The following is a 22,298-nucleotide window of genomic DNA, read 5'->3' as shown; positions in this document are numbered from 1 at the left end:
GAAATAATTTAACAGCAACGTACTTAAATACTCTGGCGCCCGTCTGCTAGTTCACCGTCCATAGCAATGAGATTCTCTTTACCAGGGGAGAAACATTGAACATGATCCACTAACGGACAATCCTTCCTACCTATCAAATTGTTAATATTTAATTAACGTAATAATAATTTCTACTTGGACTTGTTTAATGGCTCAGTTTTCAACCTTGGGCTCATTTCATTCAGCTAATTAACTTAATTTATCTGTCACTTGGACTCACGAACATGCAATCACTTGTATTTTATTGTAAACCCTCAATCAGTGGCATCACTTTCGGCCGTATACGCGCATTCACATGTAATTAAGTATATAACAATGCTTTTTAGTTTAATCTGAATGCATCTACTCAGTGCTAATCACAACAAACATAGTTCTGTGCACTAGTCTTGTTTTCACATTTCACAGTAGGGTGGCATTTTCAATAGTGCACTTCTGTATCAAAACTTCCAAAAAGAAATCTGCAATGATTTATAGCTGGAGTCAAATGATTTATCCTGAAAGTCACTTCTACTTTTGCAATGATTTATTACAAAAGTCATATATATCCGCAATCAGCCAATCAATCATTGGAGAAGGCTATTTCTTTCTTTAATTATTTTAAAATAAAATAAATATAGCATCGTTGCATTTTTTTAAATTATGTTGTTAATATTAAATAATTCAACTATTATAAATTAAGTTTTTCTAAAAAATTGTATCACTAAATAATAAAATTATAATTCAAATATAATAATACTCATTTTATATTTATAACTATTAGATTATTTCGAGAAACGTTTATCGGAGAAGGTTTTTGATTCGTAAACTCATGACACCATGAGTTTATGAATCAAAAACCATCCCAGGTACATAATTCTCAAAATAATGTAACAGTAGTATAATTAAACGAGTAATATTTTTAAAAAAATATTAATATTGTATTATTTACACTACAAGAAATTTTGTTATTGCCAACGGCATATTTCGTTGGCAAGTTAAGGAAATCCGTTGGTAAAATAGGTTTCCAACCGAATGCCAACTGAACCCAACGGTTAGAGAAAACGTTGTTGGGAAGTACCTTGCTAACCGAATTGAGTGTTCTGTTACTAAGTTAACAACAAAATAGTAACAAATTAATAACACACCACATTAACCAAAAAAACACCACATGCTAACATAATATTTGGTTAGTAATTCTATCAACAAATTCCTTACGAAAATTCTGGTTAGTAATTCTAACAACAAATTCCTAACCAAAAATGTAGTTAGTAATTCTATCAACGAATTCCTAACGAAAAATCTATTGCTAAATTTAGTAACAGAAAACTATCGGAACTTTCAATTTTTGATACTAACAGACTATTCGGTTGTTAAATTTACTAACAAAGAACTGGTGTCCGCTTGCTCAAATATTGTGCAATATTTTCATTTTTTGAGATGACATATTTTCTATATCTATTCAAATGCAAATACAATAAAACGTAACAAATTCATTTTTTCATATAAATAACATTTCCTTACAAACCAATCAAAAATAGGGTAAGAGCTAAATTATCAAGTTGTAAGCCCAGATAAAATATCCAAATACAGTCTTCAATTAGTACTGAGGCTTGAACTAGTCATTATATGATCATAGGTTAGTGTTCTTAAAATATTATATTAGTGTCCTACAACAAAATATAGTCAAGTGCAACCTGAACATACTAAAAACACCAAACATACTGAACTAATTACTCGTTAACATTCTCGCTATCTGAATCCAAGTTAAAGGTGGTAGGGGACTGAGCTTGTGCAGAAGTACCCTCGAGATTTTTGGCTATTTGATTCTCCATTTCTTTCATCTTATCCTTCATCACTTTTATTTCCTCCTGCAGCTTTTAGTTTTCAGCATCAGCAAAGGTTGAGCTACAAGGAATATGATTCTTCGACTTATAAAATAGACTTTGCTATGAACCAACTCCACACACTCTCTTTTTCTTGTCAATCCCTCCTGCGGCCTCAAGAAATATAGCATTTTTATCAACAGGCTCCCCGGCTTTCTCATGCAGCTCACAAAGTTTGAGAAATGTTTCCTTACACCCAACAATAATATTCCAGCCAAAATCAGTAATATTAGCCTAAATCAATAATATTTAATAATATGGACACACTTGAGCATCACAAGTCATCAGCTGATATCACAAAGACAGCAACCAACTTATCCAAATCACAAACTAATTAATCTTCTTAAATAGATAGGGCTAATAAACTCTCCCTAGCCAGGTACTCCAATTGTGCAATTTCATAGACAAACCCTTAATTCATAAAAAAGCTATCCATATACTAATATTTTAGTATTACAATTCACCTAAAGGTTCTAGACGTGTGAATCCTCACAATCTGAAATGGTTAATATTTTAGTATCAAACTATGTATTACATATGCCTCAGATACTATAAAGTTATAGTTATGTACCTATCTTCAGGTTTCTTTATTTCAAGTACTTGCAATATTTAGATTCTAAGTACGTTCTCTGTTCTTTTAATTAAGTATAATATTTTAATACAAAAGTCATGCTTTTATATTATCAGATAGCTTCATGAAAAAATTTAGACTACTGTAATTTGTAACTAAAAAAGAGAGCCTTAATCAGTTGATACATTTTGATACACAACAAACCATGTTGTACATTAAGTTGTCATCATTTTTTTCACCTTGGGTATTGGAGTAATGTGTGGATAATTCTTCACCACGTTGTCTAGCAACATATGGCTCTCCATGCCGATCACACACATAATAATCTCTTACAAACCTTTTTTTCAATAAATGCAATTTCATAATTTCCGCATTCCAGAATTTATGATTCGCACACTTGAGACATGGACATTGAATATTTCTCCCACTCATGGATTCTTCTCGATATATAACATATTGCATAAAAAATTTCAATCCATTTATATACTGTGAAGTTAAGAATCCTCTAGTATGCACCCTTTGATACATCCAAGTTCGATCATTGTTCATTTTGAGTTTTTTAGTAACCTGCAAAGAAAATAAAATATTGTAACTAAAATACCTCGTGATGAGCTAATATCGTACATAATATTTTAACTTGCAGAATAGAAACAAATCGGTTAGCAAGAAAGATTACTAACAGAATGACAACAACAGATGTCTACATTAAGGTTTAATTTTATGATGATTTTTCGCTACATATTCAACAATTATATCAAGAAAGAGGTGTCAACTTTACTCATGACACATACAGAAAGAAATTTTATTGTTGTCAACGACTGTTCTGTTGGCAAGTCTGGAAATTGGTTAGTAAAACAAGAATACTAACAGAATGCCATGAAATTTGCAATTTAGGTAACAATGCATCTAGCAAACTTTTCGTTTTTTGAAATTTATCACCTGTCACCATTTTATTCAAACTCATACTGGATTATATATTGAGTCTCATCATTTCACTAAAATTAAAAAAGATATATAATGTAACAATATTATCAATAAAAAATTGCAAGCTAAATACATCATGTAAAAAGGTAACTAAAATTAATGTACCACGAGTTAATTAATGAAAATTAATAAAAACTAACCTTAAAATATAGTAATTAAATCGGCTGCGATCCTTTAATTTGTTAGAAATGTTGATAAGTAAGGGAAATTGCAGTTTGTATTCTAAGACAAGAAAGGAAGAAGAAAAAGAAGGGAGAAGTAACAATGCATACAAAATTTGGAAGTACAGTGTAGGTTGAGACGGAAGTTGATTAGAAGGTAGGTGGCAGTATTAAATTTATTTACTGTATTTACTAAGGGAACAACAACGGATAAGTTCTAACCGATCTATGTTTATAACGAATTAGTAACGGGGTACTAACGAAAATAATTTATCAATTCCATTGGTAAAGCGTTGGCATATTCGTCACTAATTAGTTGCTATTATTTTGCTATTCCGTTAACAAAAATTTGATTCCAATTCATTACCATTTTATTAGCATTTTCGTTGGTAGATTAGGGCGGGAATTTTTGGCGCCTATTTTGCCAACAAAGAATTTGGTTGGTAAATATCCGTCGCTGTTCCATTGGGTTTATGTTATTTTTGTTTTGACTTTTCAAAAATATGAGTTCGGTGGGCAATTCGTTGCTAACTTACAAACGGAATGTTATCTGTTATTAAATTTTGTTGGCATTATTAATAATTCTTGTAGTGTTAATAAAATATATTTTTACTAAATTTATAAAATACTTTTTGAAAGATATAAATGTGAACATAAGAAACCCACTTTTAAAATAGTTTATTTATTATACTTGAATATATATATATATATCAAATTTAAATGTACAAAATTCTTCATTTCGAAAAAAAATGATAGAATTTATACTCAAAGTACTTCATTAGTGGTTATGATGCGTTAAAATAGTTTGATATAAAATTATATATTAATCTTTTCAAACCGGATTTTATATCATAAATAAATTATTCTAAATTAATATTATATTTGTTAAATTATTATTACTTTTATTTTTTATTGTACTTATTTTACCAATATAGAAGGTAAAATAAATAATATTTATGTTCAAAAATTTTAAAACAATGATATCAAATTATTTTATAAAATCAACAAGGGGTATCAAATTTATTATGAATTTTAAAAAATTTTATTGTTCTTTTTGTGACAGAAAAAAATTATTTTAAAAAAAATCACTGCTTCCGCAATAAAGCATATACTTCCGCGAATCATTCGGAAGGAGAAGAAACTTTTTATAATTCGCCCGCGGCGTTGGTTGATTAGAGAATTGAATACTCCTTCCACAATAATTCATTTTGGAAGCATTAAATGCACCTTCATCAACCTCCTTCCGCAATGATCATTAAATGCATTTTCAATAACCTTTTTTGTCGAATTTTTAAATATAAATTACTTTAAAAAATTATAAAAAATTAAAAATAATATAAATTTGGTCAAAAAATTGAAAATATTTTTTATTTTTCCTTTTTTATTACTTAATTCTATTTTTCATATTTAAATTACTTCAAAAATTATAAAAAAATTAAATTTAACATAAATTTAGTAAAAAAAATTACAATATTTTTTTAAAAGTTTTTATTTTCCTACATTTTTTTACGGAATTTTTAAAAAAAAAATTATTTTTTCTTTTTTATCACTTAATTCGAATTTTCAAATTTAATTACTTAAAAAATCATAAAAAATTGAAAATAATATAAATTTACTTGTGAAATGAAAAGAACAAGAAATTACTCTGCTATCGTCTTAATTGTTTGAAATTATCTCGGTTATACCTATTTTTGAGTTTTAATCGAATAAAAATAGTTAACTACTGGAAAATAAAATATATCAGTTTTTGTTTTCCGCAATAATTCATTGCAGAAGGTACTTACACAATGATTTATTTGCGGAGGGGTTGGATAACTATGAAATAATCTCCAACCAATCATGATTAGGGAATTGTAGAATCATTTGATTGACGAAGTGGTAAGAGATTGGAATGGGGTTAAACGGGCGCACATGATTTTTGTTATCATACATTATATATTTTGATTGCGTGTTAAGGGATATGGATAATTAAAAATATTTGATAGCATTAATTTTAAGTAATTTAGATGATTATTTATTTAATTTATTTATATATTTTTTAGTCATTAAATTAATTTTATATTAAACATTTAGACCGTATAGAAGAAGAAAAATATAATCAATTACTCATCGTGTTTCATGCCTACCTCCCCTTGATTTAAGATATGGGGTTTGGATATTAAAATTTCATTGGTTGTGGATTTAAGGTGATTAAGGGATAAAGAAATTTTAATCAAATATCATATAAGAGTTTGGAATAAGTAAAAACTACCCTTCAAATATGGGAATTTGCTTTGCAGTAAATATACAAAGATGGTTGATGTTTTTTCTTTCCTAAACATGTTGATGTCGTTAATTTACAACTCTTAAAACTCCCTGTTAATGTATCGGTCTTCAAATTAATGTGCCCGTTTGGGAAATCTTAAAATAAGTAACTTATGACTTAAAATGATTAAGTGCGAAATAAGTGATAAGTTGATAAATACTTATAAGTTCTATAAGTGTTTGGATAAATTTACTTATAAGTCAGAATTTTTTTTACTTAAATGAATTAAAACAAATAATTATTAAATATAATTATCTTAGTTCATGAATCTTAAATTAGAAAATATTTAAAAATTTATATTTTAAAATCAAAACTTTAGAAAAAAGTGAAAAAATGAAAATAAGTTGGAAAAAAGTACGTCACTGCCAACTTTCAACTTATCAGCTTATAAGTTGTAAATTCAGCTTATAAGTTGGGTCGACAAACACTCGTCGATAAGCTGTTAAGAGCTTATAAGCCGCTTATAAGTAGCGTGCCAAACAGGCCCAATGTATCAGTCTTCAAACACAAGTCTTTGTTTAGATGTACCAGCACATATTTAATATCAGGGATATCTTTCAAACGAGATTGCATTAGTAAGACTAGAATACTCAACAGGTCCCCCGTTCACACTCGGGGAAACAAAAATGAGTAATTTGTATTAGGGGTGAGAAAAAACCGAATTGAAACCGAAACCGAACCGAAACCGGCCAAAATTGAACTGAAAAAACCGAAACCGAAACCAAACCGGCGGTTGCGGTTTTTAATTTTTAAAAACCAAGACTTTCGGTTCCGGTTATAGGTTAAAACCGAACCGACTAAAATCGAACCGAACCGATTATTAAAATAAATAAATAAATAAATATATAATTTATATAATTTATATGTATTCTTAAAATTAATACTTGTTGTTGTTTTTATTATTATTATTATTATTATTATTATTATTGTTGTTGTAAGTTGCAAGCTAGTGAGTGATGCAGTGTCGGTACCTAGAGGTATTTAAAAAGTGATTATACTGTAACATAATATTATAATACTATATACGAAAATTACAATTTACAAGAGAAGAGGCAGAAAGACTATATACGCATAAGAGATAAAATTAAAATAAACCACATATGACCATGATTTATATTGACGTTTAAGTTAAACTATTTATCAAATCAATGCAATGTCCCAGTAAAGCGAGAATGATAATGAGAATTATTAATAGACAAAACTGCATATTCCAGTGACTAAGAGCACTACAACATATTTACCAGCTTCATTCATGTTATTGGAAGGTTCTTTCCGCTTCCCTTTCCCGTGATGAGGTTTATTTTTTATTTTCATCCGGTTTTAAAACCGAAACCGAACCGTTACAAACCGAACCGGGGTTTTGAAACCGAAACCGAAACCGAACCCGAACCGGTGGTTATGGTTTTTGATTTTAGAAACCGGGGATTTATGGTTCCGGTTCCGGTTTTACCCTAAAACCGGACCGAACCGGCCCATGCTCTACCCTAATTTGTATACAGTCGCGGATAGATCATTGCTAAAGGCAGGTAAACTGACCTATCATTTTTATTTTTATTTTTTTTTCCATATGTCACATGTGTACTAAACTACTTGTGGATTAATATTTATTACATAATATATTTTTCTTCTCTACTATCGGACTTTTCCATCGATTGATTTTTTTCACCCTAAATTTTCAACTTCTTGATATGATTCATCTCCAAAATTCTCTTCTATTATACTCATAGTTTCAAATTTTTTAGATATTGCAATTTGAAAAAGAAAAAATAGAGACTGCAAGGTGTTCGATAAAATGTCACAGTGAATATTTGTTGGATATAGTACTATCAATTTTTGTGAATATTTGTTGGATATAGTACTATCAGTTTTTGTTGCGTTATTAATTCCTAGTTGGGCTTGCTTTATTGTTAACGGAATAAAAAGGTAGCGTACTTGTGATATCTCAAATTTTTTTTACCAAGAAACCAATTACAGACAATATTTCTCAGGTTAAGAAACTTTATATATACAATTTGTATATATAAAGTTTCACGATAGTACACCTGAAGTTTACTACCTATTAAAAAGCATGCTATATTTTTATAACCTGTAATATGCATACTTCCGTTAAACTATTGTAAACTCCGTTGATTTAAGTTGTTTTTGCAGGAAGAAATGCAGGGCATTATTGTTTTTTTTCCCCTGGTGCCCGTGTTTTTCCAGTGTAAGTGTTTGTATTTTTGCAGTTTGCACTTCATGACTCACTAGAAATAAAAATATTGGAACAAAATATAACGATATAATATATTTATTAACAAAATTATAATACATTAGAAAAATAAAAGAAATTACAAGTACGTACTTAAAAGATATAATAAAAAAATTAAATCAAACTAAATCATAGGCAAGCTTATTTAAATTTATATATAAATATTGTTTAGTTAATTTAATATTTAAATTAACTTTTTCTCATAAAATATGTAAACATTAAATATAGATATTACTAAGTAAATTAATTATCTAAAAGTTGAATTTTTAAACATCTTTATATTTGAAATTGTATACAAATTTTTTATTTTAACAAAAGCTATGTATGCTTCGGTTGGTCTACAAAATTATTTATTTAAAATCTATGACTTAATGATCTTTGAAACCTTAAACTTTGTATCAATATACCAATCAAGCCCTATAATTCATTACCGTACCTTTTTATCTCTCAAAATATCAAAAACGTAATCTTTTATCCTTAGATCAGTCGATAAAAAAATATATTTTAGATAACCGAAAGCTAAAAATGTATGCTTTTAAACTTGAGGATACAATACACTGATACAAATTTTAAGGTGGAAAAGGTTATTAAGCCAAAATCTATTTACTTGAACATGTCTATACACGTTACACTCTCATTTTGTTATAAAACAATTACGTACTCATTTTATCTTACTAATTTAATTAATAAAGTATATGTTCAAGTAAAAAAAATGATAAAAATATTTCATTTTTAGAGTTTGTGACAAAAATAACATTTGATAATTTTGGTTAAAAATATCAATCTACATTTCTAAGTTGAGTATATTAATAGGTATTTTACAAGTGGATATTAAACAGGTATTTTTAGCCATAAATTTTAAAATAATGATATCATGTTAAAATTATATATAAATAAGTTGAGTATATGTTAAACTTGAGGTACGAAATATGCAAATTACTCGAACAAAAAATTGATAAGACTGTCCAAAATCAATGTTTTTTTATCAAGGCAACCTCAACTTGTGTTTTTTTACTACAAAGTTGTGCAAGTGCAACCCCTTCTTTCTCTTAGAATAAAGTAGCTAAGCTTTTCTTACTTTCTGAATTCTGATGGCTTCTTCTTCTTCTTCTGTTGATCACCGATATACCTTTGATGTGTTCTTGAGCTTCAGAGGTGGAGATGTCCGTAAAAGTTTCATGGATCATCTGTTTAGTAATCTGAAGCGCAAAGGAATTTTTCCTTTTCGAGATGACAGGGAGTTGAAGTTTGGAGACAAGATAGATGGCGGACTCGATAATGCAATTACAAAGTCGAGAATTCTAGTAGTTGTCTTCACAAAAAACTATGCTTCATCCACCTGGTGCTTGGATGAACTTGTGCAGATCATTAGGTACAATGAGACTGCGAAAGAACTATACCATGTTCGCGGCCTTTTCTATGATGTGGAACCATCAGTGGTCGAAAATTGTGGTGGTAACTACCAAGAAGATCTGGACAAGCATGAAAAAAGAGGAAGTCAAGAGGTCAGCAACTGGAAGAAAGCTTTAGCCAAGGGCGCACACTTGCCTGGATGGGATTGGAACAATATTGCCCATGAGTAAGTACCAGTACCGACTTCTGAGTGTTTTTTGTTGCATAATATTTTTCCTTACATTTCTGAATATTTCATTCTCTATTTGTACTAAATGGAAAAATAGAGCTTGATTTCATCACTACACTGTATAATTGCAGTTCATGTTTTAGTTTAATTTCCAAAATCCGCAACCATGCATCCCGCTACTCAAACTCTCTTTTTCTTGTTGTATGCACCATGTTTTTTCTATATATACTGTACTATTAGAGCCTTAGATAACCTGAGATTATCAGGAGTAGATTATTTGGGCCATATTTTACAATTCCACTAAGTTCAATTTTTAGTCAGAACATGAAATATCTTATATAGAACAAGCTTAAATTTATTTGAATACAGACTCTTGCCTTGTGCGGCTTTACACGTTCTGATACCCCAAACTCTTAATTTTGCTTTGAGTACCATTGGTGAACGTTCAACACCTGGATATGGATATGGATAGTCGGACACTCACTTCAGGCCAAAAAACATGTTAAATTTCAAAAAAAAATTGCAGACTTCAACATTTGGACACGTATCCTGTACTGATATTTGCGGTCATTAACAATCTTTTTACTTATTGCAGTTCCAACGAGTCAGCCTTTATTGATGGTGTATGAAAAGACATCTTTCAGTTGTTGAGCAACGATGGCTCCTTAGATCTTGGCGAGAACTTAGTCGGATTGGATTCTCGTGCAGCAAAAATGAATTTGTTGCAGTTTGTCGACCCAAGTAAAGTTCATATGGTAGGAATTTGTGGCATCAGCGGTGTAGGAAAGACAACCACAGCTAGAGCCATTTATAATCTATTGCATATCCACTTTGAAGGCAGCAGCTTTTGTGAAGATGTTAAAGGAACTGCAAAACTGCATGGACTGCCATATTTGCAGAACCAACTCATTGATGACATTACAAAAGCTGGAGATGAGTACATAACTAGTATTGGTCAAGGAATCAGTGTGACTAAACAACTATTGAATTCTAAAAGTGTCCTCATAGTTCTTGATGATGTAAGCTGCATCGAGCAACTGAAGGCTTTAGCTGGAAGTCCTAGTTGGTTTGGCCTGGGAAGTTTAATCATTGTGACAGGTAAAGATAAACAGTTATTAAGTGCTCACGGCGTGAAAGAGATATTCGAGATTGAGCTTTTAAATCAAGCTGAATCTCTTGAGCTCTTTTGTTTGTATGCCTTTAAAGAAAGACAACCCAAGGAAGAGTTTATCGATCTCTCCTATGGTGTAGTAAATTATGTCGATGGACACCCTTTAGCTCTTAAAGTTTTAGGTTGTTTTTTATTTGGAAAAAATGTACATATATGGACAAGTGAAGTGAACAAACTCAAAAGCTATAATACCTTTGAGATACAACAAGTTCTCAAATTGAGTTATGAGGGACTGGACTCAAATCAGAAAGACATATTTCTCGATATTGCATGTTTTTTTCATAACAAAAAACGTGATTTGGTCAGGAAAATACTAGAAACTTGTGATATGTTTCCAGATTCAGATCTCAGAGTTCTAGTCGATAAGTCATTTTTAACAATCTCAAGAGGTCAACTGATACTGCATGAGTTGATTAAGAAAATGGGTAAACAAGTTGTTCGCGAAGAATCTGAGAACAGAGGCAAGCGGAGCAGATTGTGGAGTCAAAAGGATAGTTACAGTGTACTGAATCAAAGCATGGTAGTCGTTTATAATTCATAAAATTCACTTAAAGTTGTTGCTCATCTGTCAGTAACTTCCTAATGGTTTTTAATGCTTCTTGTTTTTATTTCAGGGCTCCGAATCAGTTAAAGGATTTAGATTACGCCTTACAAGCTGCCAAAAAGTTTATATTGATAGCGAAAGCTTTTCAAGAATGAAAGAACTTCGTTTCCTAAAGATTCATTATAAACCTCTGGAATCAACTTTGCCCAACGGAATTTACCACAGGAACATTATATATGAAGGCACCAAGGTCAACCACTCGAAAAATCTTGAGTATTTGTCCAATGAGCTAAGGTGGCTCTGCTGGCATGGTTACCCCTTTGAGTTCCTACCAACAACTTTTTTGCCAAAGTATCTTGTAGCTCTTAATTTGTCTTACGGAAACATAAAACAGCTGTGGACAGGAACCAAGGTATGTGTCAAAACTAAAATTTCAAATCAACTCTTTCAGTTGTTAAGATTACCGACACTCTTTACTTCTACTAACAGAGTTTTGAAAAGTTGACAATCATGGAGCTTAGATTTTGTCATCATCTGATTAGTACTCCAGACTTCACTCTGATTCCGAATCTTGAAGAGCTGTATCTTGAATATTGTACAAACTTGATTGAGCTTCACCCATCTGTTGGACTTCTTAAGAAACTTATTATATTGAACTGCAATAACTGTAAGAAGCTCAAGTTTTTTCCTCGTGATCTGGAACTAGAATCCCTTCAGACTCTCATTCTCTCAGGCTGCTCCATGTTGGATAGCTTGCCCCAGGACCTTGAGAAAAGCGAAGCTCTGCTGGAGCTACGTGCTGACGGAACTAACATCAGACAGTTCCCTTCATCCACCAAGTATCTTAATAACATACGAGAACTATTAATAGGAGGACGTATAAAGATCCCGCCAAGATCAATTAGCTCCGCTTTGGTTTTGCCTCCTTTGTCAGGTTTGCGTCTAATAAAAAATCTAGATGTTAGTCACTGCAAGCTTTCAGAAGCAAACCTGAATGACATAAGCTCTCTACTGTCATTGGAGAAGTTAAATCTAAGTGGTAATGATTTTGTAAGCTTACCTTCAAACTTTTCCCAACTTTCCGGACTTAAAAGACTAGGTTTGGTGGGCTGCAAGAATCTTGAAATATTACCAGTTCTTCCATCTATGCTAGATATCATCGATGCACAAGATTGTACGGCCTTGAAAAAATTGCCCTCAATCATGTATGAGAGCAAGTCTTTAAGATTTGATTTTAGCAATTGCTCGAAACTGGCTGAAAATCAAACCATCGAAAGCTTGGCTAGCATGTTGTTGCCACAGGTTTGCTTCTCTCTACTTCACTCTAAAAGATTCATCAAAATACAGTGACTTCTCATAAATTTCTAGATGTCATCTTTTGCCCATACTATCACGTATTATTCCAGGTCTGTTCTGGACTGATAAAGATTTACTATCAAATTACTTGCTTTATTTCTCTCCCGACAGGCTTGTAAAAAAACTGTGCCATCCAGAATAAACTAAATGATATCTTATAAAATATACATTAATTCTCTTTTCATGTAATTGAAGATGATTTGATATTATATGTCTAACCTGTACTCAATGATTTGATTTGCAGCGACGTGTTGATCCATTCAGGGCAGTGAATTTATTTCTTCCAGGAACAAGAGTTCCAGAGTGGTTCACCAATCGAAATGATGGAGATTCTTTACGCATAGAGTTGCCTCAACCTTGGTCTTACAGCAAGTTCAAAGGTTTTGCTACTTGTGCTGTATTTTCTCCTCAAAATCCGAAGGGTAGCAAAGGAAGAATGATTGAAGTTTCTTACATGGTGCATAGCTTAAACGAGGCTTTCCTATGTGGAACAGCCATTGAAACTCGAATCTTTCCTAATGAAACAAGATGTTACGAGTCAGATCAAGTATGGTTAAGTTATATGGTACCCAGACCAGGGTGGGAATTCAGATGGGAGAAGGCAAAGGATTACATTGTAGTTGAATTTGAAATATATGGGATATACTGTAAGGTGAAGGAATGTGGAGTGCGACTTATATATGAGGAAAATGAAGCTGAAAGCAGTTCAAGAATAACTGAATGGCTACCAAATGTTGTTGAGAACAAATGATGACAATTTTTGTTGTGTACATTGGAAAAGTTAATCGCTATGATTATGGAACTGCTAGGTGAATCCTTCTCCCAAACAAGCCTCTGAACAAAAGGGTAAAATGTATGTAAAGATTGTGTTAAAATACTAATACAAGATCGTGGAATTGAAAAGGGTCTTACTTTGGATGAACTGGTTACTTAATATATTGCATAATAAATTGATAGGTTGCCTTTGATATGATCTATGTAAAAACGCATGACTTGTATATTCTCAGATATTACGTGCTTGAAGTTCTTTTGAAGAATCTCTAGAAAGACATTCACCGTGTACTGATTGAAAGATTACAAAATGTAATAAATTTAGCCGGACTGCCTCTCAAAATGGCTCAGAAGGGAAATGGTTTAACGTACAAACGTATACCAACGTTTGAATTGTATAAACAAGTCTAGCTCCAATGAGAACCAACTTCAAATGAGAACCAACACAAACATAACCAGTATTTGTGTAAATGAAAGTTTTGATTTATAGTACTAAATTTGTAATTGTTTCCTTTCACCAAATCACCACCTATGGCTATACCCACGTAAATCATCTCGTGGGAATATCTCCAAATTTCATTCCATCTGTACTGTTATTTTGTTTTCTCTGCTTCTATTTCATTATAAGATTGTTGAGTGGCATTTATGATACTTTATAACGCTCCATAAAATTCTGAATTGGTATTTTTGTACTCAAGTTGTTGGTATTTTAATGTGTTTTCTAGTGTTTTTGCATTTCAGGCGTTAATACGGAGTTCAGGTGAATTAACATTGATTTGATATTAATATGGTGTTAGGATGGTGTCCAAGGAATAAAGGTTCGTGAAGACCAACTCATTGCAGCAAAAAAAGAAGGCAATTTCAGTTTTTCCAGAAGAACGGCGCGCCCGCGCTGTGCTAGCGCGCGCCTGCGCCAGAGAAGCAGAATGTCAGCGCGCTCGCGCTGATGAAGCGCGCGGCCGCGTCAGGTCGAGATTCCAGATTCCTGTTTCAATTAGAAGACTGTTTTTCTGGACTTTGGGATTAATTGGGTTGCTATTTAAAGACAACAAAAAGACGTTTTTCATAACGGAGTTTAAGGAGAAGACGGACAATTCAACGAAGGCGAAGAAGATCTAGTTTATTCTTGTGAATCTTTATTCTAAGTTGTAATCTTGGATGCTCGTTTCTTGTTTTGTTGAACCTAATACTCTGGATTGCGTACTTTGTTTATTATTTGTTTTATAAAGACTACGTTTATTATACAATGCTTTCATTGGAACCCACGTTGATGATGAGTCCGATTATGGCTAATCGTTATCGTGGGGTTCTAACGGATTTATTTATGGATTTCTTTAGTTAACTTGTTTTGATGCCTTAGTGTGTGGTGATTGTATGATAACCTAGTGTTGGTTGTGCTTATTCGTCTTGTGAGCGTCGCGAACTTATAAGATAACGTGTTAATCTTTAATGAAGCAAAAGTGAATTTAAGGGTTTAGAACTTGCCATACTAGCATAGGTTCATGTATTTGATATGCATGATGCGTAGGTAATTTTAATCATCTTACTTATCCTATGTAATCTTGATAGATAACTTGTGCATTAAACCGTTATATTGTCAAATTCTATAGACATATAGGGTCTCAATATAATTGATGTTTATTCAGCTTCCATCTCTTTTGTGGATGTCTGGTAGTATGGTATTCGTGCAACGAAAGTTGGCGTTTATCAGTTTCGTGTTATCTGGTTAGTGTCATCACCATTACATGCTAAGGTTAAGAACGAAAAGACTATTGAATGAAGTATTTAATGAAGTGGGAATCCCATGTTTGTGTTATATATTATTCAACTCTCTTTAATCTTTTAGTTAATGTTCTTTAGTATAATTCTCAATAGTTTATCGTAGTATAATCAAAACCCAAATTGTTATTCGTCTTAGCATTGAATAATAGCCATATTATTGTTGCATAAGTGCATAAATCACAAAGTTAATCTAAATTAGTCTCTGTGGGAACGAATTAGAAATAATTCTATACTACTTGCGATTCTGTATACTTGCGTGAATTATTAGCGGGTGTTTAGCGACTAACAAAGATCAAACTGCTTTTTTCTGACCTCCGTATTCGAATGTGAGCAGCATTGCACTCGTATTATTAGTTCTTGATTTATTTATTTTTGCTATATGATATTTTCAAAACATAGCTTACTTCCATTTGCATGTTGTCTTTCATTTGCAACTCACGTAATGTTTTCTCAATGCATGGTCTAATTTTTTTTATACTTCATACAAATTAATATTATTATAACTTACTAGTTGTATGGCTCAAAAAATAAAATAGTAATATTAAAAAAATTCATTTTATTAAATAACTAAGAATAACTCTAATAGTAGTATTATTTTAATATGACTTGTTACCATCCGAGTATATAACATCAATGTAATTGTAACCTCAAATTAGGATGATATTATTATTATATAATAAATTTATATTATTTATTTATGTAAGTACAGAGATCAAACCGAGGTGAGATCAAACAAGTTTAATTAAATTAAAATTCAGATATAACCTGAAATTATATATTATATAATAAAATAATTTTTTTCAATTATATCCTAGAGGCCTCGAACCAATGTTTTCGTTGGATTGCTACTAAAAAGATCTCAAAACAAAACTGTTATGAATAAAATACCAGGGTGTATCTAAAGTTACGATTTATACTTTTCGAAAAATTTAATGGCAATTTTGATTGGTTGGAACTAAAATATGTCATATTAAGACGTATTTCAATTATTACTGAGAATTAAGGGGAAAAAAGTAAGTTACAGTAAAAACACTACAAGAAATAGGGTTTTTATGACCACCAGATCGGTTCGTTATGACTTGTAAGTCGGTCGAGGATGAATCACAAAATGTAATTTTGTGACGACTTTAGCACATAGTCCCTAGTGGTCTAAGAATTAGAATAAGTTTAGGAAACCTGATGGATAAATTATCTCGTTTGAGAAATTCTAAATCAGTTTTTTATAAATTGTATGATTTATATGTCTTAGGCTATTTATCATAAAAGTAAACTCTATATTTATTAGACTATTTAGTAAGCCCATTTGTTAATAACCAAATTAATAATAAATAATTTTGGTTTCGGGGTTATTTATTAGACCATATACTAGGTTTAGTCATGAAACATTAATAATATATTTAAGGTTATTTTAACCCATATCAAGAACCATATTTCATCTTTATTGTATTTTTTGATTTCTTATAATCACAGTCATAAAACTAATCACGATATTATTGTTTCTACTTATACAGAAAGGGTTGGTTATAAATGTTTAATACACACACGAGGAAACAAGGTTATAATAATGAAATTATATATATGTTAATATTCACCCCAAACTCACTATGGTAAATTTTGAGTTTACTAAATAGAAAAACAAGTCACACAGTCAAATAAATCCAAAGTTGCAACACCGGAAACAAGAACATCCAAACAAATTTAGAAACAGAGTCATATATACAAAGAACCAAAAACTTCCAAGAAAATCTAAAACTCAGTCCATAAGAGGAATCGTCTAAAGTTGCAGTAACACAAGAAAAATCCTAGTCGTGTATCCGAAAAAGCAGCAAAATGCAGGAGAAAACGTCCAAAGACGCGACAATACAAGAGAAAACTGAGTAATTTCATGTCACCCAATAATCAACCAGAACAAATTTGCAACCACCAAAACCGAGTTCAAATCAAAAATTAAACCCAATAACTAATCTAAACAAACTCCACAAAATCGAATTCAAATTGACATACTGTATCCAAACTTCAACCAAATTCAAACTGTATCCAAATCTGATCAAATTTTGCAAAGAGTCAGTGTGCCTAGAGCACCAGATAAACTAAATCAATGTGCCTAGAGCACCAAATAAACTAAATCAATCCCGTGACGGGCCAATATTCCTAGAGTACCAAATAAACTAAATAAATCCCATGAAGGGCCAATATGCCTACAACGCCAAATAAATTAAACAAATCACGTAAAGGGCCAATGTTCCTAGAGCACCAGATAAACTAAACCAATCCCTCGAATGAACAATGTGCCTAGAGCACCAAATAAACTAAAGCAATCCCTAAATGAGCCAACGTACTTATAACGCCAAATAAACTTAACTAATCCCACAAAGGGTGAATGCGCCTAGAGTACCAAATAAACTAAATCAATCACTCGATGGACCAATGTGCCTAGAACACCAAATAAACTAACACAATCTCTCGTAGGTCTAATATGCCTAGAATACCGAATAATTAAAAAACGACGAAGAGGGTATACATATGTGCCTAGGCCTACTCTTATCGTCAACACGAGGAAAGGAAAGGAAGATGATAGGAAAAAAAGGAAAAACAACAATATTATCAATGAGACAATGAGGCAATATCATCAAAGAGAGACAAAGAATATGCATGAGAGTTCCGATCAAAATTAACAAAAAATCCTTCAACCAAAATCAATTTTGTTTACCCCAGATAAATCCAACCAATTTGAAGAAAAAAATAGTAATCATGATTAAAATTCAAAATCATTAAAGAAAAAGTAGAACCAATTTGGAGAAGAAAACGAGAATAAACAATTAGTGAAACACATATTTTAAACCCAATATGTGGAAGCCGTAACAATCGACTCTAAATCAACATATCCCATATCAAATCAGAACTCTTCATACCATGATAAAATATAGAGAAAACAGGGAAAAGTAGGGGATTTATTATAATATAAGTTATAATCGATTACAAAAGAATTCGCCTTTATATAGCCAACAAATAAAAAATAATAAAGAATTGGAATTTATATTAGCAATCCCCCTCACTCAAAAGTTCATTTATAAGTTGAAGAGTGGATCACATGTACCTATTTTTGGGACACTAAATTACCTTTCGTTTCCATGATAAATTATGAGAATATTGCGAGTGGCAATGAGTCAATCTGAGTCCTCCCGCCAGTCTGAGCTATGATATCATATCAAAAAACCATTCACTCTAAAATCTAAATGTGTTAGAGTAAGGCATTTTTCTTATATCAGTATTCTAACACTCCCCCTAACTTCAAAACCCATTTATAGGTCGACGAGTGGATCACAATGCTCATTTTTGGGGCATTATTTCTTCTTCATGATCATAATAAATTTTGAGATTGTTGGAGGTGGTAGGGAGTCGAATCTGACTCTCCCGCTAGCATGAGCTCTAAAACATAAAGTTGTTGGAGAAAGACCTTTTCTATGATATTATATTGATATTCTAACAAGAAATAATAACATATTTTACGGATATTTAACACCTCTAATAATGTATCAGTTAACAAGTATGACCACTAAAATTCTAAGCGAGATAGAGGTGTAGGCTATAAATTCATCCATGAACTTTTTTCAAAGAAAATCGTGCCCATAGGACCTTAATACTTTAAATATGGAATCACAAGTACCTTTCTATATAAAATCCTTTCAATTAGAGTGTACCTTAATAATTGAATAAATAAATTTCGTACCTCTGTGACATTGTCTATCTATTTCAAGATAAGTTTTATGACTATCGAATAGCTCCCTACATTTATCGATGCTATCAATTTTGAGTTAATGCTCGAGGCCTTCAAGATTTCGAAGTAAAACTCCATGCATAGCTATCTACTTGTTGATGCAAATTTTGAAGAGGCATCGGCCTTAAGGATGTTCAAGAAATTCGATACAAGTAAATGGTTTATACATAATAAGTTCTTGTATATACACACACACAAGCTTATAATCCGTGCATGCACGGATTTTCTTATATATATTAATTTAAATTAAATTAAAAAATTTAAGAAATAAAATTCGTTGGTTTATAATTTATAAATAATATAATTAGATAATAATTATATACATATAATAGATACATGTGTATGTTCATGACGTTTTCCGAAAATGAGATAATTTGTCAAAAAATGTAAAAAAGATAATGTCTTTTAATTGCAAAAAATAAGTGGTTGGTTGTTAGTAATAATATATGGGTAATGTTAACTATAGCCCTAAGGGCTGTGTTTAAGCAATTAATAATTTCCTTGTTATCTGAACCTTTTCAACTGTATTTGCAAAATAAATGTATGCATTCTCTCTTGTATACACACACGTAACGAGTTCATCCCTAATGACCCGCCTTAGGTAGTTAAATGTTTTTAACATATTTTATCAAAAAAATAATTTTATATATTTAATCAAACTGAATATCTTAAATCTTAACTTTGAGCAATATTTATACATAGCCAAAATATGATTTAAAATTTTCTTAATTTTTGAACATAATTTCGATATAAAAAATCATAAAATTTGATGAGTAGTGCTAGAGTTACAAAAATGAGTATAAAAAATTATTTGTAAATGACATGTCATGGTTAACGTGACAATATAAAATAGTTAATTATAAAATAATATTTTATAATGTTGACAGTATAAAATAGTTCATTATATATGTATATATCAAATTAGAGTTTGACAATGGCATTTAGTAAATAAATTGGAAACCAATTTTTTACATCTAACATTTTCCAAATTTTGATATATAAACTTAATTAATAAAAACAATTGATATTGATGATTCAAATAAGTAGTACATGCATTTTAATAGGGCAGTAAATGTATTTAGTAGCCATTTATTTAATTGATAAGTTCATTCGTCCAGCTATAATCCTCTAACATATTAAAAGTTAAAAGTGTTTTAATGCTTAAACACAGCCTTAAAGGCTGTCGTTAACATTTCCCATAATATATTACTATTTTATTTTATTAAGTAGAATTGACTGTGTTATTTTTTGAAAGGGGTGAAGTTTTTTTAAAAAAAAAGAAAAGAAAAAGGTAATGTGTTAACCGAAAAAGTTAGTTGATTAATTTTTATTAATTATAATGTTATTAAATTATTTAATGAATAGAATTGGCCGAAAGGGAGATGTTTTAGTTGAAAATTATTAATAGGTAACTTGTTTTAGTTAAAAAAGGGTAAATAATTAAGTAAGAGTAATTAAGTGAAGACAACATGTATTATTAAGTAATGGTAAAAAGTAAAATCAACAAGTATCAGACCACCTGACCGGATTTTTAATATTTATTCTATTATAATATAAAAATATTAAATTAATTTATAAATAAATATTGAGTTAATTTATCGTATGTTTTAATTTTATGTTAAGTTAATTTACTTCATATTTATTTAAATTAAAGTATATGAACGTAATATGTAAATGATATGTTTAAAAATATATAAATCAATATGTAATATATAATATTGGCATGTATTATATTTCACTTTACATTATTTATATCATAGTTCGTTGTAAGTTTAACAATAAATGTAAAGTTTAAACTGTGATTTTGAACCGAACTAATTCGTTTTTCTATGATCCAGTTTGGCATGTTTTTGGCATACAGATTGTCTGATTTGATTTTTACTTGTAAAAAAATGTTTAAACTGGTTTGATTAAAGAAAAATGAAACAAAGCAAACCATACCGTAAACACCCCAAATCGATATTTTTATCTTTGAATGCGTTCAACATAACATTCCTTGAATTGAGTCATTATTTTTTTCGCCAACTTAAAGTACTTTGTCATAGTTTCATCTTTTACTTCAAATTCTCTGTTTGCTTGTGAAATTAATAGCCCTGAATCTTCGAAAATTTTGAAGTTTTTTACCCTTAGGGCTCTTGTTAATCCAAGTCCAGCCATTAAGGCCTTATACTTAGCTTCATTTTTTTGTTAGAAACTCTGACTTATGATCATACTCGATATTAAATCCTTCATAACTTTCTAAAACTATGACAACTTTACTAATTTTTACTTTTGATGTTTCATCAAAATAGAATATCCAATATTTCTTGAAAAGTTTTTTTTTTCTTGTATTCTTTGAGATATATCCTTATATCTCCAACTTTTTAGTTGTCAATGGTGAATTTGACCATAAAGTAAGCTCGTGTTTGGGGTTTTCCCAATTGATGATGTCAAATTCACGAGTACAATTTCCCAATTTTCGGCTAGTTCCGATATATGTATTATATTTATTAAAGGTTGATTTTTCAAAATTTCAATATTATACTAGCGTAACAACCCGTGCAAAGCACGGGCCCGCAAATATGAAAAGAGTTTTTGTTTTGTTTGTAAAAGTGGTGTCAATGAGGTTGATGTGTGGTCAGTTTGAAGAATTCAATATGTAAAAGGTGAACATGCACTCCAGTGTGGCAACCTCCATATCAAACTTGTCCATTTTTGTGTGTACACATTGGGTCGAGCGCCTCTTAGATTTGTGTATTGGTTAATCTTTGTAATGTGAATGTTGTTTTTTACATTAGAGTTAGTAGATGCTTTCAACTGCATTTCAAACGTGCAGCGGCTCCCTTTAAGCCTTTTCAAACGTCCCAGAGTTATTCCTTCCTTCCTGGAAGCAGTACAAGTATTGGTTAAAGGTGCATCAATTGGTCCTTTCAGATGAGATTTGTTTTGTGTGATAAATATCACAAGTTTTCTAACTTTTTTCTAATACTGCAAGAAGTCAGTAACTTGGAAGCCGGTCTATTTTCCAGCGTTCTCTTCCCTAAATGGTCGTTGTAGTAGTACAAGTACAGTCCCTCACAAATACTGGAACTTTAGTGCTGTAATTAATAAATGTCAGTTATTGTTAATTTATGCTGTAAATGGGTAATCATGGTAGCGATATCA

The 22,298-nt window shown here is 30.9% G+C and overlaps 1 protein-coding gene across 1 annotated transcript; it reads left to right on the top strand.

The window, feature by feature from the left end:
* Positions 1-8,466: 8,466 nt before the first annotated feature.
* LOC141660173 (TMV resistance protein N-like) lies at positions 8,467-14,163 on the top strand. The gene is made up of 5 exons (XM_074467136.1): positions 8,467-9,749; positions 10,381-11,443; positions 11,538-11,879; positions 11,957-12,769; positions 13,068-14,163. The coding sequence occupies exons 1-5, from the start codon at positions 9,262-9,264 to the stop codon at positions 13,572-13,574; spliced, it is 3,213 nt and encodes a 1,070-aa protein (XP_074323237.1). The 5' UTR covers positions 8,467-9,261; the 3' UTR covers positions 13,575-14,163.
* Positions 14,164-22,298: the final 8,135 nt, after the last annotated feature.

The sequence above is a fragment of the Apium graveolens genome, chromosome 5, assembly GCF_009905375.1.
Source record: "Apium graveolens cultivar Ventura chromosome 5, ASM990537v1, whole genome shotgun sequence".
NCBI classification, from domain to species: domain Eukaryota; kingdom Viridiplantae; phylum Streptophyta; class Magnoliopsida; order Apiales; family Apiaceae; genus Apium; species Apium graveolens.
The sequence above is the reverse complement of the archived record's forward strand: the minus strand, read 5'-3'. Positions and strand labels throughout refer to the sequence as shown.

What these genes read in the sequence shown, in the direction of transcription:
- LOC141660173 (XM_074467136.1), top strand. Translation starts at nt 9,262, where the DNA reads ATGGCTTCTTCTTCTTCTTCTGTTGATCACCGATATACCTTTGATGTG. An exon ending in TGGAACAATATTGCCCATGA is followed by an intron (nt 9,750 to 10,380) that starts GTAAGTACCAGT and finishes TGATGGTGTATG; the next exon opens with AAAAGACATCTTTCAGTTGT. An exon ending in CTAGCATGTTGTTGCCACAG is followed by an intron (nt 12,770 to 13,067) that starts GTTTGCTTCTCT and finishes TTTGATTTGCAG; the next exon opens with CGACGTGTTGATCCATTCAG.